General features: G+C 37.1%; 1 protein-coding gene across 1 annotated transcript in view; it reads right to left on the bottom strand.

Moving 5' to 3' along the window:
* UGGT2 (UDP-glucose glycoprotein glucosyltransferase 2) overlaps positions 1-25,785 on the bottom strand; it is a 200,588-nt gene that overhangs the window by 8,080 nt on the left and 166,723 nt on the right. The window contains exons 31-37 of the mRNA XM_036299573.1: positions 22,263-22,342; positions 19,297-19,395; positions 17,641-17,725; positions 11,879-12,061; positions 10,109-10,269; positions 9,403-9,517; positions 6,406-6,522 (exon numbers count right to left, since the gene is read on the bottom strand). Coding sequence (XP_036155466.1) covers positions 6,406-6,522; positions 9,403-9,517; positions 10,109-10,269; positions 11,879-12,061; positions 17,641-17,725; positions 19,297-19,395; positions 22,263-22,342 — 840 coding nt within the window. The remainder of the gene's footprint in view (positions 1-6,405; positions 6,523-9,402; positions 9,518-10,108; positions 10,270-11,878; positions 12,062-17,640; positions 17,726-19,296; positions 19,396-22,262; positions 22,343-25,785) is intronic.

The raw sequence follows: 25,785 nt of genomic DNA, 5'->3' as shown, positions 1-25,785 counted from the left end.
TGCGGGGCAGGAGGTAGGGGGGTAAGAGATCAACTAAAGGACTTGTATGCATGCATAGAAGCATAACCAGTGGACATAAGACATTGGGGGATAGGGGAGGCTAGGGGACTGTCTAGGGCGGGGGGATAAAATGGACACATATGTAATACCCTTTGTAATACTTTAAGCAATAAAAAAAATAAAAATAAAAAAAAAAAAAAAAAAAAAAAAAAAAACAAATTATGAACAACAAATACACATCTATCAACAAGTGAATCTAAAAATCAAGTGGATAAATAATCTGATGAACAGAATAAACAGGTAAATATAATAGAATCAGGGGCATAGAAAGGGGGTGGACTGACAATTCTCGGGGGGGGGGAAGCTTGTGGGGGGTGCAGGAAGAGACTGGACAAAAATCATACACCTATGGATGAGGACAGTGTGGTGGGTAAGGGCAGAGGGTGGGGTGGGAACTGGGTGGAGGGGAGCTATGGGGGGAAAAAGAGGAACAACTGTAATAATCTGAATAAAGATTTAATTAAAAATAACATAGCGGACTATATTAATAAATATTTTCTTACCTTTTCTTTGGACTAAAAATTTGGTTTAATATACTTTACATTTTCCACAGACAAAACCATTTGTCTGCCTTTAGAAAAGTCTTGAGTTTCTTTAGCAAAAGCATTCATTCCCTTTCATATGCCTCTGTTCTAATCAGCAATTGGGGCTATATTAAAAATCAGTTAACCGGAACTCATTTGTCCAAATAGTAATAGTTGTGAAATTCAGAGTAGTCCATAAATCCCAGTCCACATGGTCCAACTTACTGGCAGAGTAAGACCCATACATGTTACTTAACTTTGTGTGTATGTGTGTGTGTGATCTTAGTTTCTTCATCTACAGAAGAGTAAATTAAAAAGATCATCTTCAAGGATCCACTAATATAGGGTCAATTTAAACTACGTAACAACTGACTCTACTATAGAGTTTCTTGGGAAAGTAAAGTTTAAAAGGCGGAAGGGCCCGGCCAGTGTGGTTAAGTGGTTGAGTGTTGACCTACAAACCAGGAGATCACGGTTCAGTTCCTGGTCAGGGCACATGCCCAGGTTGCGGGCTCGATCCATAGTGTGAGGAGTGCAGGAGGCAGCCAATCAATAATTCTCTCTCATCACTGATGTTTCTCTCTCCCTTCCTCTTTGAAATCAATAAAAAGATTTTTTTTAAAGGTGGAAGGTATAGGAGGCGGTTGAGAGGATCTGATTTTGAATGTATTGAAGGTTCAGCTGACAAGAGTAGCTGATGGGCTGAATGTGAGATGCATCAAAGATGACCCCAGTGTCTTTGGCTTGAGCTCAGTAAAGAATGGAAATGCACTTGACTGAGACAGGAAAGGCAATGAGAGGAGCATAGACTTCACAAAGTTATAGACATCTATTTCCTCATTACAAAGCATTAACAGAAAATGTGTCCTGAGGCTTACTTCTTCGAGACATATTCTTATGGTTGCTTCAATTTGCTCACACCCATGCCTTATGGGAAAGCTATTAATTATGAGCTATGAACCTGTCATCGTAATCCTTTCCTCACCAGATAGTTGCAGTTCATTCCACTGTGGACTTTTCTTTCTATAGTAATAGATTTCTGAAGTAGTGGAAATAGGATTTTCTTTGCAGAAATTAACTTTACAGGCAAAAGATTCTATAATGTGAAGATGAAACTATTTTCCCTCTTTTTGTGTCAGAAACTATTAAAATAAAAATACTACGTTTTTCTTAGTTTTTTTTTTTTTTTTTTTTTTTTTTTTTTTTTTTTTTTTTTTTTTTTTTATACAATTTCCCCCCCTACAATCTACATCTGTGGTGCTTAATTGGGCCTATCATGCCCCTTAGGGGAACTGTGGCAAGGTCTGAAGACAGTTGATTGTCATGCCTGCAGTTGGTGGGGTGCTGCTGCCATCTAGTGGGTAGAGGTCGGGGATACTGCTAAACATCCTAACAAAGAATTATCTGGTCCCAAATGTCAATAATGCCCAGACCGAGAAATCTTTACTGAAACAGAGTCTCACTTCAGTTCCATTATGCATCCTTTTCCTTCCCCTTATGCCATTTCCTTGGAATTTTCGGTATTCCCTTAACATTTTCCCCAAGAAGCTAGCTCAAAATAGCATGTTCTCTCATTTTTATTCTAAGTGTTCTGTGGGAGAGCTGGCTAAGCTGTCCACCAAAATTTATGCCACTTGTCCTTTTCCTGCGCAGACCGATTGCTAGGACATAGCTAGCCACCCAGGAATGACATGTATCAGTTCCTCTTACATCTACATGTGACCACATGAGCAAGTCCTACAAGGGGTTAAGGCCGTTAACAGTCAGGGTGCATTCTCCACATTCCCTTTTTCCTTTACTCCAGATCATACTATCCTACAGAAAAATTATGGAAACTTCACATGTAATTTAAAAATTTCTAGTAGCCACATGTAAAAATGTAAAAGGAACAAGTGAAATAAATTTTAATACTGCATTTAACTATGTCTAAAATGTTATCAATTAATATGTAATCAATATAAAAATCAGTAATGACATATTTTTACATTATTTTTATTGCACTGAGTTCTCCTAATCTGGTATTTTACATCTCATGGCACATCTAAGTTCAGACTCCCAACATTTTAGGTGCTTGCTGGCCATATGTGGCACATTACTGCCATACTGGAAGAATGCATACAGGTGATGATGACCCTAGGCCAGGGGTGGGCAACCCCTGGCACGTGTGCCAAACATGGCATGCCAGTAACTTTTGCTGGCATGCGAAACCCTCTTTTATAATCTTCCATTTACAATTTTTTTCTTAATATCAACTTTTTATTTTTCAGATAAATTCAGTGTAGGTGCATCTTAGATAAATAAATAATTTTACATAACAAGTTATCTTAAAGACCATAGACATGAATTGACGAGAGAGGGGAAGAGCAATGTCTATGCCTGCCTTAACTCTCCCTGCCTTCCTAGATCCGACCAGTGTTTTGTTTCATCCACATACGCTTGTGAATCTTTGTTCTCAGTGATGAATTTTGTTAAGTCTCGTAATAGGAGTAGCCTGACGGATGAAAGTAGTAGCTCGTGCATATCTCTGAAGGTCACGAAATATAAACCTGATGTAAAATCTCTGTCATCAAGTGATGCAGCAGCAAAAGTCCCACTGATAATATCAAACGGAGTCATAAAGTTTTCTGTCGGACTATCAGTGTACATGTATACATTAAAAAATAAATGTATTTCTCATTATCATATACTGTGTTTTTGTCGCTCGAATGAATTTTATTATTTCTTCAAGGTTCTTCACATACGTACACCTTAAGAGATATCAAGTAGGCGTAACATGTTCTCAAAAAATTAGGGTTGGCACGCAGAAGAATTTTGAGTCAGAGATTTTGCTAGTTTTGGCACGCACTCACAAAAAGGTTGCCCACCCATGCCCTAGGCAATGGTTCTCAACCTTCTGGCCCTTTAAATACAGTTCCTCATGTTGTGACCCAACCATAAAATTATTTTCGTTGCTACTTCATAGCTGTAATGTTGCTACTGATATGAATCGTAATGTAAATATCTGATATGCAGGATGGTCTTAGGCGACCCCTGTGAAAGGGTCGTTCGACCGCCAAAGGGGTAGCAACCCACAGGTTGAGAACCGCTGCCCTAGAAGATGAATAAGCCACAAGCTGGATAGAGACTATTCCCTGAGTTATGATCCACAGGGAAGCTACTCACAGATGACACACACTTAGATCTGTACTTGGGAGAGTGTGAAACCACTAACATTCAGGGGTTTGCTACAGTAGCTCAAGTTAACCTAAGCGCTCCTAAAGACCCCAAGGCTATCTGATGTCACTAAGGTATGAGTCACAACCTCTTATGTTACAACACAACCTTAAACGATACATTAGCTATTGTAAATAACACTGCTATGAACATAGGAGTACATATACTCTTTCTGATTGGTGTTTCAGGCTTCTTACGACATATTCCTAGGAGTAGGGTCAATGGGTCAAATGGCAGTTCAATTTTTAATTTTTTGAGGGAACTCCACACTGTTTTTCATAATGGCTGCACCAGTCTGCATTCCCACCAGCAATGTACTAGGGTTCCTTTTTTCTCCACAGACCCACCAGCACTTGTTGTTTGTTGATTTATTGATAGTAGCCATTCTAGCAGGTGTGGTGGTACCTCATTGTCATTTTAATTTGCATCTCTCTGATAATTAATGATGTTGAGCATTTTTTCATATGTCTCCTGGTCATTTGTATGTCCTCTTTGGAGAAGTGTCTATTAGGTCCTCTGCCAGTTTTTTAAATTGGGTTGTTTTCCTTTTGTTGAGTTTATGAGGACTTTATGTATTTTGGAAATTAACCCCTTAGCAGATGTCTCATTGACAAATATGTTCTCACATATAGTGGGCTCCCTTTTCATTTTGATGCTCATTTCTTGTGCTGTGCAGAAGCTTTGTATTTTGATGTAGTCTCATTTATTTTTTTCCTTTGTTTCTCTTGCCATATGCATTATATCAGTCAAATTTCTGCTATGTGAGACCTTGCTTCTTTCTTAATATCATCTAATTTGTTGTTTTTTTTTTTCTGTGTGTGTGTGTGTGTGTGTGTGTGTGTGTGTGTGTGTGTTTTGGGGGGTTAATCCTCACCTGAGGATATTTTTTCCATTAATTTTTAGAGAGAGTGGAAGGGAGGGGGAGAGACACAGAGAGGGAAATATCGATGTGAGAGAAAGGACTGGTTGACGGGGCTGGGGATTTGAGCCTATAACTGAGGTACATGCCCTTGACCGAAACTGAATGGGCAACCATTCAGTCCACAGGGCTGGAGCTCTAACCACTGAGAAAACCAGCCAGGGCATGCCATCTTATTTGTTTTTGCTACCTTTTATCATCTACAATTGCATTCCAACATGTTGGCATGCTATTTTTTTCTATACAATTCTACACATATCTAGAAAAACATCCCTATTTTTTATTATTCTATCTTATTTTGTTCAAATTCAAAAACTGTATGAATTTTCATATTTAGACAGTTTATTCTTCAATGATGATCTTATACACAAATATTTTATACTTAAATTAGTACACAGAAACAATATGATCAGAAAAAGAATGATGATATCTTGTAACTGTTAGAGACAATGATAAGTTTGAAATGTTTCATGTCTAGGAGAATTAAACTGTGTAGCATAGTTAAAGTGCTTAAAAGAAAAATGTAATTAAAAATTCTTCTCAAAAATAAGAAAATAGACATGTATTGAATAATTTGAGTGGAACAATTATTTTGGTTATGTGTACCTGGGAGAAATATTGGCAGGAGAATTAAACTGATGATAGGCTAAGATGATAGCTAACTCATGAACATGTCAGCCCACGGCCTTTCTTTCCAAAGCCCTTGTGCAGAAAGAGTTAAACAAGCAGGCCTGAGATTGCTATTCTTTTTTAAAAAATTCTTTATTGCTGAAAGTATTAGAGACTGCTATTCTTAGCAAGGCCTGCTTGCAAGGCTGGCCCGTGGCTTGTGTCTGGAACTTGCATTTCAGGAGTGCTCCCACCATTCCCTGGTAAGAACGGCTCACTGTGCCTAATCTGTGCAAACAACATGGTTTATGCTGTACACCTACCTTCCTTCTGGATGTTAGGAATTTTGGTATGTGCCAGGCAGAGGGGGTGCTGATGTGACCAATCCCCAATAAGAATCCTGGGCACTAGGTTTCCAATAGCTTCCCTGGTCAATATTTCATATGCGTTACGAAAATTTTCGTAGCTTAAGGAATTAAGCTTGTCCCATGTGACTTCACAGGCTTAGGGTTCTTGGAGGCATGGTTTTCTCTGGACTTCACCCCATGTACCTTTTCCCTTTGCTGTGTATCCTTTCACTAGAATAAATCATAGTCATGAGCATGACTATATTCTTTTTAAAAAATATTTTTTATTGATTTCAGAGAGGAAGGAAGAGGGAGAGAGAGATAGAAACACCAATAATGAGAGAGAGTCATTGTTTGGCTGCCTCCTGCACGCCCCGCACTGGTGATCGAGCCTGCAACCCGAGTATATGTCCTGACCGGGAATCCAACTGTGACTTCCTGGTTCATAAGTTGGCACTCAACCATTGAGCCATGCTGGCTGGGCAGCATGACTATATTCTCAATCCTGTGAGTCCTCGTCACTAAACTAAGAAGAGAAGTCATCAAACCTCGTGTTGACTCAGGGACCCCCTGACACAGCCCTATACTTGCCAAGCAAAGTAAATACCATAGTAAATACTAGACTGAGCAGCAGTATGCCAGGTGTGTGCCATTCCATTTGTAAAACAAAATATTTCTATTGAACATTATCATATTTGCTTATACACAAATGAAAATAACCACAGACACTCACCAGATCAATTGTTTTGGCTCTTTGTTTGGATTCATCATCACACCAGGTTTCACACCACAGCCAATCTTGAGGAAGAGACTTAATGGCGACTTGGTAAATCATATTATTGGGAAGATCCTACAGAGAAAAAAAGATTTAAACAGAGGTATAGAGATTGGAGTCATAGCAAAAGAAGTTGAAGATGTGATTTAGAGCAGCGGTTGCCAACCTTTCAAGGGACCTCACGGACCACCAGTGGTCCATGGACCACCGGTTGGCGACCGCTGATTTAGAGTATAAATAGTTCCTTAAAAACATGTACAACTGAGATCTCTCTATTTTTAAACTTTAAATACTTAACTTGACCCAATCATCTTGTGTCATGAATAAACCCATGCAAGGGAACTAAGTCCACACCTGCCCTGGACTGGACCCCTAGCTCAAGGCTGAAGAAGGCCTAGAAACCCACCATTTCACATTCCCCAAACAGACTACCTCTACCTGCCTTGACACCCCAGGATCAATCACTCACGCTGTGCTTGCTATTACTGTCTATGTCAGTCACTACCACATTCTCCAGATTCTGAGGGGATCTTTCATTTTCCTGTTAGAAAACAATGACCCATGAACATTTTCACATTTCTGCCTGCTCAGGACTTTCTAAGCAAAGATGGCTGGAATCTGAGTTAAAGGATGTTTAAATGGCAAATGAGCACAGTAATCTAACAATAGTGAACTCTGGAGAGATTCAGAGACATTTTCCCCAGAGATATTTATTCATATGCCAGGGGATGTAGAGTCCTTCCTTACTCTCCCCAGACAATGTTGGTTTATATTCCAGAGCAAAGGGCATGCTTCCTCTCTCTCTATCCCAGAAGGCACAAGGGGTACCTGTGTTAGCAGACCCATCTAAGCTCCAAGATTCACAATTTTAAGGTTCTTCTCTCAACACTCCTATTAAACATCAATACTGAAAATATTAGCTAATGCAACAAGACAAGAAAAATAAATAAAAGCCCTAACCGGTTTGGCTCAGTGAATAGAGCGTCGGCCTGCGGACTGAAGGGTCCCAGGTTCGATTCCGGTCAAGGGCATGTACCCTGGTTGCAGGCACATCCCCAGTAGTGGATGTGTAGTAGGCAGCTGATCGATGTTTCTCTCATCAATGTTTCTAACTCTCTGTCCCTCTCCCTTCCTCTCTGTAAGAAATCAATAAAATATTTTTTAAAAAAAAGAAAAAGAAATAAAAGATAAACAAATTGGAAAGGAAGCAATAAAACTGCCTTTGTTCATAGATGCCAAGATTGTTTATGCAGAAAGTCCCAAGAATCAATAAAAAAACCCTCCTGGATCTAATAAGTAACTATAGCAAGGTTTTAGGATACAAAGTTAATATATAGAAGTCAATTGTGCCCTGGCCCAGGTGGCTCAGTTGGTTGGGTGTCATCCCATGTACCGAAACGTTGCAGATTAGATTTCCAGTCAGGACATAGGCCCAGGTTGTGGGCTTAATCCCCAGTAAGGGGTGTGCAGGAGGCAGCTGATTGATGTTTCCCTCTCACATTGACGTTTTTCTCTCTCTCCCACCCTCTTCTTTCCTCTTTCTCTAAAAATCAATTTCAAAAGTATTAAAACAAAAAAAGTAATTAGCTATATGCCAGCAATGAACAATTGGGATTTGAAATAAAAAATACATTACCATGACATTAGTACCCAAACCAAACAAACCAAAAAAGACAAAAAATAAACCCAGGTAAAAATCTAACAAAATATGTTCCTCTATATGAGGAAAGAAAACTATAAAATTCTGATTAAAGAAATCTGGAAAGATCTAAATAAATGGACAGTCCATGTTCATGAATAGGAAGGCTCAATATTGATAAGATGTTAATTATTCCCAACTTGATCTATAGATTCAATGCAATGCCAATAAACGTTCCAGCAAATTATTTTGTGGATATTGACCAACCTGACAGTAAAGTTTATATGGAAAGGCAAAACTGAAGAACAACAACAAAGTCAGAGGACTTATACTACTGAACTTGTAGTCTTGCTATAAAAATCTATAGTAATTAAGAAAATGTGGTATTGGGACAAGAACAAACAGACCAATGGAATAGAATAGAGAGCCCATAAATATGGGAATTCTTTGTACTTTGTGCTTAATATTTTTCTGTAAACCTAACACTGCTATACAAAAGGAAAATCTATTCAATAATAATAATAATAATAATAATAATAAAAGCTACATTGTTCCTTCTAAAACCCTTTTCCTTGGAATCCATTCCTTAAATAATCTGGTCTGTCATCTTATCCCAGCCACTTTTTCACTTGGTCATGTCCTAGCCAAGCTCTTCAATTTCAAATTCATAATCCCACTCTCTGACCAACTCTTGAATTTCAGCTCACTCCATCTAGTATTCAGATATCAAAATCCTTTGATCACCATTCGAACCTCCAATCAACTGATCCTATTTCATTATCATCACCCCTTGATATCTTTGCTCCCTTCCTTTCATAACTTAATTTCCATAGTTAATCATTATAGTTAATTCCTTGAATATACTCTCGATTGTCTTACCCTTGTTTCACTTAGTTGTATTCACTTGGCAAAATTATAGTCCTGATTAAATCCAAACCTCTGCACTTTCACCCATGCAACCAAACATGGCTTGCAAAACATGGACACACACACAAACCATGCTGTTTTCATTTTAACCTCATGAACATCACTCTTAAGGGGGACCTTAATACTGTCGAACAATTATATATGTGCCTATTCATGTACAAATCTTTGTGTAGATAATATGTTGTAGGGTGGGAAAGTGAAGATAAAATACTATTATTTTTAAAAATGTTGAGCTTGAAGTTAAAAAATTTATATGTCAGTCTAGATTTTCAATAGAGAATTCTATAAAAAGAAAAGGCTGAAAATATAAAACTTTGAAGTCTACAAACATGGAATTGGAGCAGTCTATATCTATATACTAATAATTATTCTATGAACACTTTACTTACCTGATCTAGGTTTGAAAGACTGTTTGGATCTTGACTGAGAGCTTGGTACTGGCCTCGGAGCCTGTCACCTGCTGCAATTCTCCTAAATCTCTTGAGATCCACTACGTATAAGGCACTGCAAAAAATGAGTACTCCTTGATAGCCTATGTTATTTATAGATTTCTATTTCCCCCCAGTGTTTGTCTACTTAATATTAACCTTAGATATCCTTGGACCTAATAATAATAAATCCTTTTATAAATTTGCTCCCAACATCTAATACTGTTTCCAAGGGGTTTGAAGTTTGTTATACTGTTAGGATCCATATCCTCTTAGGGTCACCTCAAATTTTTCCAAGATCTCATGAAACTCATGGCCCTACAAAACAATAACAGATTTGAGGACAGTATCTTGATTTTGTAAACCAAATTTAAATCTTCTGTGGTAGTTAGGAGCATATTACTTGAGCCATATCACATGGGTTTAACTCGGTCTAGTTATGTAAGCCTGGGCAAGTTACATTAAGTGCTATGTGCCTCAGTTTCCACATCTATAAAATGGGTATAATAACAATATCTCAAAAGGTTGTCATAGAGGTTTTATGACTTAAATTATGTAAAATCTTGTAAGAGTGACTGGCATGTAAAAGCACTAGGTAAGAGAACTGAATACTGGTGATTCAATCATTACTTTATTTACTAAAGAGTAAGAGTACAAATTTTCTTACCTGATATGGTATTTCCTCCTTAAAAGATGTGATGCCCAATATCCTTTCTTCCAGAAACGATATCCATCCATGTCAGTGCGGCTATCACAAAATGGAGTATACCCATAAGGAGCTCCACCCAGATCGAAATCTCGAAGTTCTTTCAGGTCGTGTCTCACAATCTAAATAATTAAAATAATTTTTCTGATGAAGACTATAAAATAAAATCATTATGTAAATCTCAAATCATTAGCTTATTGTAGAAATATAGAGACTATATTTTCTTCCAGTTCTTCCATTTAATGAGTTTACAAAGATTCTATTTTTTTCTCTTGTCCTCACAAATTAAAAAAAACTAAAATTTATATACCTAGTCAACATGACTCATTAATAATAATTATTACATCATTTTTATCAAGATATTTTATTTATTGATATATTTTTATTGATTTCAGAGAGGAAGGGAGAGGAAGAGAGATAGAAACATCAATGATGACAGAGAATCATTGATCAGGTGCCTCCTCACACCCCCTATTGGGGATTGAACCTAAAACCGGGCATGTGCCCTTGACTGGAATCAAACCTGGGACCCTTCAGTCCTTAGGCCAACGCTCTACCCACTAAGCCAAACCAGCTAGGGCTCATCAATATATTTTAAACAAAATATATTTTGGGAAGGAACCAAATATTAGACAAGTGCATATACTAAGTTTCTCAAGGTATGGATTAATAATTCAAAATCATTTTTATGATAAATCTCCATTATTATATATTGGCAAACATTAGTTTGAATCATAAAGAAAAATCTCTTGATTACCTTCAATAGCTTTAATGCAATAATGTTTGTATGTTTCATTTTTTAATAGACTGCAGCCTGCTGGAGAAATATCACTGTATATGTTGTGTGCAGGTAGGAGAAATAAATGTTTTTAGACAGTAGGATTGGAAATGCTTAGATCATCACCTGCATTTGCCTGCTTTCTTAGTTTTTAATTATAATGATTCACATTTATCAATTTGGAAAATAATACAAAAAATAAGAGTTTATGATATAAGTAAAATCTAATATAGAATTTGAAAATATACTTTTTGTCCTAAATATTAATACTACCTTGTACATTTAATTCATATAACATTAATATTTACATGCTACTGTTATTTTTAAAAATTTGTGTATTTTTTTTGGGGGGGGGCCATTAATGATTACAAAGGTATGCAAGGAGGAAAGGGGAAAAGTCATAATTTATGGATATATAAATTTTGAAAGCTGAGAACCACAATTGTTTTGGGGCCAACTTTGGTACTCCCCCCTGGTCCCGCCCCCGTTAAATGATAGGATGATGAGGATTTGGTTTCTGGCTTAATGCCAAAGAATACTATTGCAAGTAGAAGAGTGAGAGTTGTGTGTAATTGCTAAGTTTTCCAGCAAGAACAGCTCATTATACAACTATCAGCTCATATTCATAGGAACTCATATAACTTTTATTATGACTAGTACAAGTATTTGTTTTATTTTTAATACCAAAATTAAAAAACTATTACTTCAGAGAGAAAACTGCCATGTCCTAAATAATAAATGGTCTTCCTTGCAATACCTTTAATTTTCCCCTGAAATTCTGAGTTTTTTTAAAAAGATGCTTTACCTTTGTATCACAATCATATCTTATTTGTTTATGTAGCATGGCAACAAAGATAACGATAAATACCAGCAACATAAATTGAGTCCCTATACTAAATAGACATGTTAAAAAGAGTTTAAGTACTAATAAAAACAACAGTTTATCTACTTACCTGGTCAGCATCAACAAAAATGATTTTGTCCACTGCTAGAGGAAAAAGGACATCAAGGAAAAGAATTTTGTAGCCCCAAATAATCCTTTGTTTTTCTGTCTGTTGGTGAAGCCAGCGAGGCCACTTATATTGGACTAGTTCATATTGGAATCCATATTCCTTAGCCATGTAAGGAATTACCTCCTAAAAAATACACATACACACATCACAGAATATGTTCAAGGAAGAAAGCAGTTTTAGTTTTAGAGAAAAAGTTATCATTTAAAGGTAGAGTTTAATATATATATATAATACATAGACACAGACAACAGTACAGTAGGTCCTCGGGTTGCTTCTGAGATCGGTTCCTATGGCACGACGTAATGCGATTTTCTCTAAGTCAGAACCCACCTACGTCACTCACATGGAGCACATACACAGCAGTAATGAAGTGAGACAGTAAAAAAAATTTAAAAGAAAAATAACAATTTCTAACCTTTACTTGTGGTAAATAATAAAAAACAGAAAGCACATATGTACATATGTCAAAATAACAGAACTTTTTTTTTATAAATAAATGGGAGATGGCAACATACTAATGAAAAGACGTACATCGAGTCTGACATAACCTGAGGGACTGTCTGTATGGTGATAGAGGGAAAGGGGTAAGGACTAGGTGGGGGTGGGAACTCGATGGAGATGGGCAAAGGGGAGGAAATGGGGATGAAAAGAGACTGCTTAGGGTGATGGGCACAGGATGCAGTGTGCAGATGATGTTTTATTGAGTTGTACACTTGCAACATGTATGGTTTTGTGAACCAATGTCACCCCAATAAATCTGTATATATAAAAGGCTATTGTGCAAAGTGTCCCCTTGGTAATTCAACCGGGAGACCAGGAGTTCGATCGCTTATGATGTGCGCTGACCACCAGGTGGCAGTGTGGAACATGGCAGGCAACCAGCAGCAGCAGGGCACTGAGGGAGCAAGGGAAGGAGGAGGCAGGGAGGTGGGGAGACGGGGGAACCTTGCGGTGGCAGCGCATGGGTTGCAAGGGAAGGAGGCGGGGAACCTGATCGGCCCTGATCGCTGGCCAGGCCTAGGGACCCTACCTGTGCACGAATTTCATGCACCGGGCCTCTAGTTAAAAAATAAAATAAAAGGTAGCATTTACTATAAAATGGTTTACAAGTTGATAAATGTCTAAATACTACTTCTCCATCTTATACCTATTAATGAGAAATATGAAAATGCTGGCAAATATAAAGAGACAACTATACATACAACCAATAATTAAATGACATTAAAAATAGGTATATTCTATTAATTAGCAAGCTTATTAACTAAGATAAATGTTCCCATATTTTTACAAATAACATTAGACTTGAGAACACCTGACTATAGAAGACAAAGCCTCTGGATCTTGGAACACCTATGCATCAAACAGTTTATATCCAGGGTAGGGCAAAAGGTTTACAGTTGTTCATATGGAAAATAATACAATAATAAATAATAATATAAGAATAAACTCTGTGCTTCGCATACTCACAAATGTAAACCTAGTTTTGCCCCATCCTGTATACCAGTATACCAACATGTTTGTTCATCAGAGAGATAAAAAGATGAAGAGGATGTACAAAAAACATAAAATGAGTCGTAAATTGATAAATTAGATTCTCTAACCTGAGTTTCATGTTTGAGATTTATGACTAATTTAATGATTAAAAATACAAGGCAGTTATTGTGGTCTAAACATTTTATATTTGATTTAGTGTTTTACAGGGTTAGAGTATTTTATTCTGCTTAAAGCAGAGCAGTTAATGAAATAGTGTTGGTTAAGTTTATTAAGATCCCAAAACCTGAGAGGGAGGATGATAAAGGAGTGGGGTGAGATGGGTTAGCAAACATGGAATTTGCATTCATCTCCTCAGTTCTCATCTGTAGCTAGTTTCTGATTATAGACTTACTTTAATTTTCTTCATTTTTTTGTAAGAACACTGCAGATTTAAATTATGTTCTTTACTATACACATCAGTGAACTGAAATGTTGAAATTACAGCTAGACCAGTTTCTGGGAATCACTGCTTTGGTTTCAAAATTTTAAAAATATTAGATGAAATTTTAAAAAAACATTTTTTATTCAGCAAATATATATTTAAAAATATTCACCAAGCATGTATTACATGCAAGGCGCTATTCTATGCCAAGGATACAGTAGTAAACAAAACAGATACAAATCATGGCCCTTACAAACTTTCATTTTAGAGGTAATGGACAGAACATAAAGTTAGTATATTGAAGATAGTTATAGAAAAAAATAAAAAGAGAAAGAAAATAGAGTGATAAATCAAAAGGGATTGTAATTTACATAGTGTGGTCAGGAAAGAATTATTCCCTAAGTAGATATAATTTAGCAAATATTTAAAGGAAAAGAGTAGGCATTTTAAAAAATATATTTTTTATTGTTGACAGTATTACAGATGTGTCCATTTCCCCCTCTTTACCCCCTCCTCTTAACCCTTCCCCCTTCCCCCTAGGTCTTCACACCCTATTACCCATGTCCATGGGCTATGCATAAAAGTATATAAGTTATTTGATTTATTTCTTCTTGCCCCCCGCCCCCTGCCCCAACCCCGAGGAGGCATTTCTTTTAATTGAAGGAAAATTTTCATAATTTCTGTTTCTGGCTGGTGGACACAGAGATGTAGACACAGGTTTTTTAAGTTTGTAAAAATTCATCAAACTGCAAACTTATGATTTGTACACAGTATAATTCACCAAAAAGTTGTAAAAGATTAAAATTTTGAGGGAAAGAAACAAAATTACAAAAAAAGGAAAATATTACTTCACATAGGGTATTATTACTTTTGACCATGTAATACAAGACTTTTAATCCAGATGTAGCACTGTATTTCTAGTAAATATCATTTCCCACTAGGAGACTCTATCATCTCAGTTTATTTAGTGTTGCATCCCCACTTACCTAGTAGAATAACATGTTAAAAGTTTAGTGAAACCTAGTGTAACTTCTTGGTTATGACTATGGGTTTTTTTGCAGTTTTTGTCTACTGTTGAATGATCACATGAGTGTTAAGCACCTGGGCTTTGAGGTCAGAATGCTAGAGTTCAAATCTCAGCTATGTTTCTAATTAGCTGTTTGATCTTGGATCTGTGCTATAAAGGACAAATCTTGCTTAAAAAAAGGTTGGGATCTTTGCCCCTGCCTCCTAGGAGGTAACCTGTATCCTTGGAATGTGCTGCCTAATAAAAATGCCTTGATTGACCTGGGCACCTTAGGCCATGCCAATCTTTCCAAAGATGTGATTTACAGCAGGAACCTCGGGCCACTAGGTATTAGCTCAACCTCTAGACTGGAGGCTAAGGTCGGCCACTGTGGCCATCAGGTGGGACTATGTAGCCAACCCCAATAAAAACTCTGGAAACCTCTAGTTGGCAATACCCCATATGTACTGTCACACATTTCTGCTGGGAGAAATAAGCTCTGTCCACATGACTCCACTGGGAGAGGACAACTGGAAACTCTGGGTCTGGTCTTCCATGGACCTTGTCCTATGCATCTCTTTGCTTTGCTGATTTTAATCTTTATTCTGTAGCTGTAATAAACTAAAACTGTGAGTATGATTGCTTTTCTGAGTTTTGTGAGTCCAGCTGGTGAATTATTGGACATCAGAGTGCTCTTGGATACCTGACTATATAGGCCAGTTATACAATTTCTGAGTCTTGGTTTTCTGGTCAAGGACTTTATGAACCACAACTGAATAATGTAAGTAAGTTAGCAATGTGCCTTAATGTGCAACATTAAGGAATAAAAGCATGGTTGGCTATTTTTATGTCTGCCTTTACCACTGGTTTTGGTTTATAAAAAGTGAACTCCTTTGAACTGTTGCTAAAGGAGACTCTAACTTCATGGAATCTAATTAATTTGTAGGGAGGACAGAAAAGAACAGGGCATACTTTGCAGCAGGATTGTAGGGGTGAGTAAAGGGGAACATATGTTGGCCATCTGAAAACTTCTAAATACAAAATGCCTCAGACTTCTAAATATAGTGTCTATACTACCACAGCAATAAATGAACTGCCCCCAGATAAAGGAGCTTGTTCCTGGTATTGTCAGGCTATTTTCTATGGTACAATGCTCATTTGATATTACTGTTCCTGCCTATCTTCGTAAAAAGAATCTAATTCTTTTTGTTGACCACCTGTACATATTTTTCATTGCTAAATGTTACTAAATTATCATTATCATGAAAAACCACTAATCCCTCTGATTTTGAGTTTACTTAAAAATAAGCCATCTCTTGCTGTCCTTTTAAACACTTCCTTAAATAAAAATGGCATAGAAAATTTCTTAAGCTAGATAAAAAATGATGAATACCAAAGTTTTAAAATTGATTTAAAAACAGAAATTTGAGTAAATATACATTGAGTAAATATACATAGATTACTCTACCCTCCAAAGCTATCATTTAGAATCAAAGGACAGATAAAGAGCTTCCCAGACAAGAAAAAGCTAAAGGAGTTCATCACCACCAAACAAGTATTATATGAAACTAGAGTCCTGGTGCATGAAGTTTGTGTATGGGAGTTGGGGGTTGGGGAGGGAGTCCCTCAGCCCAGTCTTCACCCTCTCCAATACGAGACCCCTTAGGGGATGTCTATCTGTCTCACAATTCGGGACCGCTGGCTCCTAACTGCACACCTGCCTGCCTGCCTGCCTGATCACCCCTAACCACCTCTGCCTGCTGGCCTGATTGCCCCCTAACTGCTCCTCTGTTTACTTGATCACCCCCTAACTACTCTCCCCTGCCGGCCTGGTGGCCCCCTAACTGCTCTCCCCTGCCAGCCTGATCACGCCCTAACTTCTCTCCCTGCTGGCCTGGTGGCCCCCTAACTGCTCTCCCCTGCTGACCTGATCGCCCCCTAACTGCCTCTGCCTCGGCCCCTGCCACCGTGGCTTTGTCTGGAAGGATGATCGGAAGATGTCCACTCTAATTAGCATATTACCCTTTTATTAATATATATGTTAAAGGGTCTCTACTTGAGAAGATCAAAAATATAAACAATAAAATGGCAATAAATATATACATATCAACAACTGAATCTATAAACAAATTGAACAAGCAGAACAGAAACATATTCATAGATAGAGAACTTTTTGTTGGTTGCCAGATGGTAGGGGAATTGTGGTGGGTGGGCACAAAAAAAGGTGAAGGGAATAAGAAGTACAAATTGGTTGTTACAGAACAGTTATGGGGATGTAAAGTACAGCTTAGGGCAGTGGTTCTCAACCTGTGGGTCACGACCCCTTTGGTGGTCGAACGACCCTTTCACAGGGGTCACCTAAGACCATCCTGCATATCAGATATTTACATTACGATTCATAACAGTAGCAATATTACAGTTATGAAGTAGCAACGAAAATAATTTTATGGTTGGGTCACAACATGAGGAACTGTATTTAAAGGGCCAGAAGGTTGAGAACCACTGGTTTAGGGAATATAGCCAATAATATTCTAATAACTAGATGTGGTGCTGATGGGTGCAAGATTTATTGGGATGATCAAGTATTAACTTATGTAATGTCTGGTCACTGGGGTGTACCAAAAATTTAAAAATATATAAAAAATTAATAAAGATAGAAATTTGAGTAAATATACATTTCAAAACTCATTCTGAAAAAAAAGTTATATGAACTTACAATGACATAAAGAATTTACTATTTAAACATTAACCATTCTATAATAAAAAGATGAATGTACTTACTTTAAATGTTGGTGACAGATAATTTTTTAGGAACCAAAATTTCACTGGTGTTTTGGTGTTACGTAAAACAGAAAGCATCATAATTCTGTAAAAAAGAGCATTAAACCAACCAAGTTAATATCAATAGTTTATCCTACTTTGCATAAGGCTTTTAAATATTTAAAGGTATTATTAGAAGTTTTTCACTATGTATTATAAAGAAATAGGCTAAAGGACCTTCAAATATTATAGTTGTTCATCAAGTATGCAATGTGTAAGTCTATATGTTTACCGAGGGTTCCTGATCTATGATGGTTTGATTTATGAATTTCCAACTTTAAAATGGTATGAAAGCGATACACATTCAGTAGAAACTGTACTTCAAGTTTTGAATTTTGATTTTCTCTTGGGCTAGTGATATGTGATTTAGTGCTCTTTCAGGATTCTGGGCAATGGCATGACATGTTTCTGTCTAATTGTATGTATGCTAATGTAAGTGTTCTAAGCACATTTAAGGTAGGATAGGGTAAGCTATGATGTTCAATAGGTTTGGTGTATTAAATGCATTTTTTAATTATGAGGGATGGGGAACCTTTTTTCTGTCAGACCCCTTTGGATAGTTATAACATCATTCGAGGGCCATACAAAATTATCAACTTAAAAATTAGCCTGCTATATTTGGTCAAACATTTAATTAACTCACTCCTAATGCCTTGGCAGGGCCAGACCAAATGATTTCCTGGGCCTTATATAGCCTATGGCTGGACATTCCCCGCCCCCTACCCCTACCCCCGCCTGGTTTATTGAGACATAACCCTATTATAAATCAAGGAGCATCTGTATACATATATTTGTTATACATGAAATTGCTTGCTTTTTGACTGTTTCAGCTTGCAAACAAAGAAGTTAATCTGAAATAGTCTTGATGAGCTGAACTACAGTCTAATATTGGCTCTTCTACTGTGTCAATAACATCAGGTGTGAAAAACGTGAAGAGCTGAATGATCTGTCTATATTGATAAATTCAATGGACAGGGCACTTGTTTTGTTCTAATCCTCTGACCGGAGAAGGTATCTAAAGTTCCATCTTAAAATATAAACACATATTCAAACATTTCTGAGGCATTCTCTGAGATTCTTCATTATAAACAGTTAAAACAACAACAGTGCTTTGTAGTTTGTAAATATGCTTTTCTCCTCTGACTGCCCCTCCTCCTTTTATGTAAAACAAGGCATTTCTTCATTGGAAAAGGGAAATTTACAGTATATACTTTTTATTAATTATATTGTTATAAAATACGTCCATTTTCTAGTCTTAAATAGTATCAGTATTCCAAATCAGTCAAATTCATGAAATTTATTATATTTTAAAAATATACCTCCCTCATAATTTTAGGTGAAAAAAAAGCAAGGTGCAGAACAGTGTATAAACATTGTTACTATCTGGGTAAAAATAAATTTATAAAATAAAAATATATATATTTACTTGTCTACACATCTTTGGTAGGACATAAAAATAATATTGGTTACCTGTGGGAAAGGGAACTGGGTATCAAGAAAAGAGAAGAGGAAGATTCTTTTTACTGTATATAATTTTATTCTTTTGAACTTTAGAAATTCTTTTTGAATCAAGTAAATGTACTAGGTTTAAAAACATTAGATAAAAAGTATACCTACCTTAAAAAGCGTTCATATAAATGGCCAGAAGCAACTGAGAAAATGTTCAGAACATCTGTTTCCTTTTTGTCTTTTTCTTTATGCAAACTTCTTGTGAAACTTGGAATAAAAAAAGTAGTGATTGACGGTTTCAAAAATATATCTGCAAACTTTATATACCTAAATACTAAATTTGGTAAGTAATAAAAACAGGACTGCCTTTCAAAGTAATTTCACTGAAACCAGTTCTAAATATTATGAATTATTAATATTAAAACATGTGACATTATAACAAAGTTTTTATGATTACAAAATTTAAAACATAGAATGTAATTATATTGTCTCTAGGTTAATGAGGTAATATCTTTGAATCTTTCTGAGTAACAAATGTTTTTTGAGAACAAAGAATGAGTTATAGCATGCTATGGCCATATAAAATCATATTTATTTATTTAATCCTTACCTGAGGATATTTTTCCATTGATTTTTAGAAAGAGTGGAAGGGAGGGGGAGAGACACAGAGAGTGAAACATTGATGTGAAAGAGACACATCAACTGGTTGCCTCCCACAGGCACTCGGGCCAGGACTGGCGATTGAGCCTGCAACCAAGGTACATGCCCTTCACCTGAATCAAACCCAGGACTCTTCAGTCTGTGGGCCAACTCTATCCACTGAGCCAAACCGTTAGGTCTGAACTGACATTTTAAATAGGCCAATAGTGAGGGAAGAAACAGACTGTACAAGTGTGTAACTACAGCACAGTTAGACTTTTTCTATGTGGTAATAGTAAGTCCTGAGTGCTGGTGACATGGCTCCCCTAGGATAAAATGTTATAAATAAAAGCTGCCTACAATTTAGAGTTCTTCTGGCCAGTTATAGTCACCATTCCACACAGGCTATACTCGGGGTGTGTCTCCACGAGGAGCAAGAGACAAAGGGAGCCACATCCACTCACTGGCTTCCTCTGGGCCCAGCTCTCATTTACACCACTTTCAGGACTTAGATCAGCATTTTATATGTCCCATCTCATGTTCAAAAGTGACTGCATTTTTTATTTCAGGTATTCATAATGTATTGATTTCTTCTTTTTCCTTCCATTTAAAATTATTTAATTAAAAATTTCATTTTTACATGCACAGATATTTAAAATGACTAAAATTTGGAAAGCTAAACAACTTACAATCATCATGGATTATATTTTGCCAAATAGGAATTGTTATGACAAAAGCATTTTTCAAATATTTTTTAAGGTAATCTCCCAAATAAGAAAAACACAAGTTGATTCAGTGAGAAAAAAAATCACTCTAAGTTAGGATAAAACTAAGATAAGCAAAGTAAAAGCAGTATACAAAACACTTACATACTTGGAGGAGTTGCCACCTCTGTAAAAAAGCATCATTTTGCTTTTGGTACCCTTTGGTTAAGTAAGTTGCTATGCTATACTTGAACAGTTATCTTTATTCATTCAGTCTACCTTCTGGCTTTAATGGAAGCTCATGCACAGATACTCTTAATGCTCAGATAATAATGTTTCATTATCCCGTCAAATATACCTACTCTTCAAATCATCTCAAAATGTGAGTTTGAGCCTTACTAGCACAATAACATGATTCTTCTTATCAAACAAGGAGTCAACTATCAAAAAAGAGACCTCAACTGGGCAAAATCCACGATGGGAGTGCTTTGATCAGTATAATAAAATCTGCTTAGGTTGATGAATCTATTTGGCCTAAAGTTTCTATTTCTTAGCCTTGACCAAAATAATCTTGTTCTCCATCACAATCAAATTAAGTTCAAATCTCTAAGTTCTCTACAGTGTGGATCTACAGCAGCTTTTGTTTCTGTCTACTTAATACCCTTTACATTTCAATAACAATAACCTGGTATTTTGAGGGGAAGGCATTCTTCCTCCAATTTCTTTCTATAAAGTTTAAGTGGAACAGTTCTTCTCATTGGCTCTAGAGATAGGCATATGACCCAAGTCATAGTGATCAGCTCAGTTTGGGACACATGGCTATAGCTGGACTAATGAGTCAGCCTTGGAACTTTTATTGGTACTATGTGGAAAGAGGCAATCTCCTCCCACAGGAGATGGCAAACTTTTCCTTGTAAAAGTTAACTGAAAATGAAGGAGGCACAGATAACAGAACTAAGAGAAGAAGAGTTTCCAGACTATATCACCTGGATGCCTAAAGTCAGCTCTACTCCTGGATTCTGTAGATAAGGTGAGCCAAGATATTAATTTTTTGAAGAACTAATAATAAAGGTCTTCAACCTAATTTATAGATTCCCTATCATATTCACTGTACCAGCTAACTGGGGCTACTTTCTGTTCCTTGAGTAACATACCCAATCTTCACATAACCAGGCACCTCACTCCATCTTCAACTTTTGAAAACCTGCTAATCCTTTAGGACAGCGGTTCCCAATCTGTGGGTCGCAACGCCTTTGGGGGTCGAACGACCCTTTCACAGGGGTTGCCTAAGACCATCCTGCATATCAGATATTTACATTACGATTCATAACAGTAGCAACATTACAGTTATGAAGTAGCAACGAAAATAATTTTATGGTTGGGGGTCACCACAACATGAGGAACTGTATTAAAGGGTCGCAGCATTAGGAAGGTTGAGAACCACTGCTTTAGGACAGCAGTCACCAACCTTTCGGATCGTCTGCGGACCACCGGTTGGCGACCGCTGCTTTTGAACACATCTGAGCCACACACTTCTCCATGGAGTCTTTTCTGAGTTTCCTCCTAACTGAATATAGCCCTTTTCTCCCTTGGTTTGTATAGCACTTTATTTCCAGCTGTCTTACAGCTCCAGTTTCCTATCTTGTATTATTAAAACTTATGTATCTATCTTATTCCTCTTAGAGGAGAGGATCTGTGCTGTACTTAAAATGTTGACCATCTGTAGGTTTTCCATATACTAGATTCCCAATGGGTCAATAGTTATGTGTTAACATATTCATTAGTAATTACCTTTTAATGGAATCCCACATTCCTTTTTTTTCTTCATCAGTAAGGATATCTTCCTTAATTTTGTCTGGCTTTTTTTGCACCTAGATAGCATGGTGAAGAAAAATCTTAGAATTCTTTAGCTTTAAATATTATGCTGCATGGTTAGAAAGTGAAACTTACTTATCAGGGTGACCCTTGTAAATCTAAGACAGTGGCAGTAAATGAAGCCAGAAAATATCTTAGTACAACATTATAGACACAATCTGGTTTCAATGACCAGTTCAAGCCCTTGTTTTCAGTTCTTTGGTGGTTAGCTCCATACTGCTAAATAGTGTGTTTATATTTTTACTTACTGATTTATCAACTTTAAACATACCTGGATATACATAGTATATCTGGATTCAAGGATTATATATTATTCATTCATGATGAAAGAAGAGTAGCTCACTTATATCATCCTGCCCCTTTTGTCTGGAAGTTTTGATAGTAATACCTTCATCATTACTTCTTCTACCACTATTTTTTAACTTTAAATAATATTTAAATCTCTATATTCTATTCTAACAACTTCAACAGTTCCTGTTTCATACTGTTTATAAGAATACTAATATCTCTACCTTTTCCCTCCACCTCCCAACTTACATTAGCTAAACACCTTTACTTTACTTTAAATGTAAATATAGTTATTTTCATTTAGTCCAGTAAATATATCTTTTCCACTATGCTGTTTATTCTTCATCTTAAGAATCAGTAAATAGTGCTTATTGTAACAATGTAAATATTATTCACTGAAAAGTCTGAAAGGCTGCTACAATTATATTTCCTCTGTGGAGGTACAATAACATGACCACTGTGCCTCTTGTAGGAGACTTGCTAGTTTAAATTGATTCTGCTTTTTTACATTCCACCATAAATATTTTTTTTTTTTGGAATTTTATTGTACTTATTTCTTCTTTACCACATACCCAATATTTTCCAGTTTATTATTCATGTTAGCTAAAATTCCTGTCTTCTTGAAGACATTTTTTCTTGGAGCTCAACAATTAACTGCCTGCTTATTTCCAGGTCTTCTTTGCTTTAACTTTCAGATTAATGTCACCATTTCTCAAAATACTTATCTTCTTCTTTCTTGGTTTTCATCTTCACTGTGCTGGCAAATAACTTCAAAAAGAGATGTGAAAAGTAATGTTTCTAAATCTTCACACTTCAGAAAGCAACCTTACTTTGTCTTCAAATTTAAGAATTCAGCTAAGAATCCTAGGTTCAAAACAATTTTCCTCAAAACATTAAATACTTTGTTTTGCTGTCTTGTAACATACATTTTGAAAACGACAAATCTGATGCTAGTGTTTGAGTTATTCAATTGCAGTAACCCGACTTTTCCCCTTGGTAGTTACTGTGATCTTATTTGGGCCATTTTTCTTTCTTTCTTTTTTTTAAATCCTCACTCAAGGATATTTTCCCACTGATTTTTAGAGAGAGTGGAAGCGAGAAAGAAAGTCAGAGAGAAATATCGATGTGAGAGAAACGTATTGATTGGTTGCCTCCTGCACGTGCCCTGACCAGGGCCTGGGCTGGGGAGGAGCCTCCAACAAATGTACGTGTCCTTGACCGGAATCGAACCCGGGACCCTTTGGTCTGCAGGCTGACGCTCTAACCACTGAGTCAAACGGGCTAGGGCTGGGCCATTTTTCTCTTTCTTTTTGGAGGAACATTTTTCATTCATCCTAGTTTGTGGACCATTTTGACACATTTTAATCTCTTTATCTGTGGGATACTTTCCCTCCTCCATTTTCTCTTTTTCTTCTTTCTGGAATTTCTACTAGTGGGCTACTGAAGTTCATGGGCTAATCCTCAATGCTGCTTATCTTTTCTCCTTCCTTTTTTTTTCTGTCTTTTTGTGTAATACTGAGAGATTGATGGTGAGGGAATAAAACTGTACTACTAAAAAACAAGTAGATGGCTAGGCTATAGAATGGTTAACCCTCAAAGATTTGATGGCTATGGTGAAAGACTTAGATTTGCTCTCTACTATGGGCCAACAGGTCAAATTACAACCAATACACACAGTGCAAAATTCAGATAAAAAAAAAGAAAACTTAAACCATTTTTCATGGTCAAAGATGAAACTGTACTTCCCACCCTTACACCAAATAAATTTTCTCTCCTGTTTGTAGGGCGAGGATAAAACTAGCTGAAATGTTGGTCCTAAAGGGCTTGAGCTAAGTCAGTATCTTAAGCAGCTGGTCTGGGTTTTATGGGTTTTCATCTGGAATGGCCAAAAGGAAATGTATTCAAAGAGAGACTGTAAGTTATTATTGAAAAAGAAAGTGGAAGATCAGAGAAGAGTATCAAAGATGAGTGTGAGCAACATGTATAACATCACAGGATAAAGAACACAGGTGATTAGGAACAGATTATGATATGGGATGCAAACTACAGTTCAAAATTAAGGCAATATATAAAGGTGAGAGTTTTGGTAACCTGTTATTGGACTGTACAGATTCTAACCATATGGGTATTTCTTAGTTATCACTAATATTGGTTTCTACTCTATTACATTGTAGACAGAGGACATACTCTGATTTCATTCTTATGAAATCTGCTAAAACTTGCTTGTCAACTAAATGTAAAGCTATTTTTTTTTGTAAAGCTAATTTTTAAGATGTTTTCTGTGTGTTTGAAAGACTGTTCATTTGTGTTATTAGGTGTTGTGTTCAATATATGTTTATAGGTAAAAATTTATAATTACAATGTTCAAAATCTTCTGTATCTCTTGATTTTTTTTGTCTGCTTGTAGTATCAAGAACTAAGAGATGTGTGTTAAAATATCTCAAATATGATAGAAAATTGTCAATTTCTCTTGTAATTCTAATATATATATATATATATATATATATATATATATATATACTAGAGGCTCGGTGCACAAAAATTTGTGCACTTGGTGGGGAGGAAGGTCCCTCAGCCCGGCCTGTGCCCTCTCGCAGTCAGGAAACCCTCGGGAGAAAACGACCTGCTGGCTTAGGCCTGCTCCCGGGTGGCAGAGGGCAGGCCCAATCCCTAGATGCAGCCCCTGGTCGGGCTCAGAGCAGGGCCAATTGGGGAGTTGGGGCACCGCCCCCTGTCATGCACAGAGCAGGGCGATCGGGAGGTTGCGATGCCACCCTCAGTCACGCACAGAGCAGGGCCAATTAGGGGGTTGGGGCACTGCCCCCTGTCACTCACAGAGCAGGGCCCATCAGGGGGGTTGGACGCTGCCCCCTATCACGCTGATCCCGGTGCCGGGAGGCCTTGTGGCTCCGCTGATCCCGGTGCTGGGAGGCATATTACCCTTTTACTATATAGGATAGAGGCCTGGTGCACGGGTGTGTGCTGGCTGGTTTGCCCTGAAGGGTGTCCTGGATCAGGGTGGGGGTCCGCACTGGGGTGCCTGGCCAGCCTGGGTGAGGGGATGATGGCTGTTTGCAGCTGGTCACACACCCTTCACGGTGGGGATCCCCACTGGGGTGCCTGGCCAGTCTGGGTGAGGGGCTGAGGGCTG

This window comes from Myotis myotis, unplaced genomic scaffold (genome assembly GCF_014108235.1).
Source record: "Myotis myotis isolate mMyoMyo1 unplaced genomic scaffold, mMyoMyo1.p scaffold_m19_p_3, whole genome shotgun sequence".
Classification (NCBI taxonomy): Eukaryota; Metazoa; Chordata; class Mammalia; order Chiroptera; family Vespertilionidae; genus Myotis; species Myotis myotis.
The sequence above is the reverse complement of the archived record's forward strand: the minus strand, read 5'-3'. Positions and strand labels throughout refer to the sequence as shown.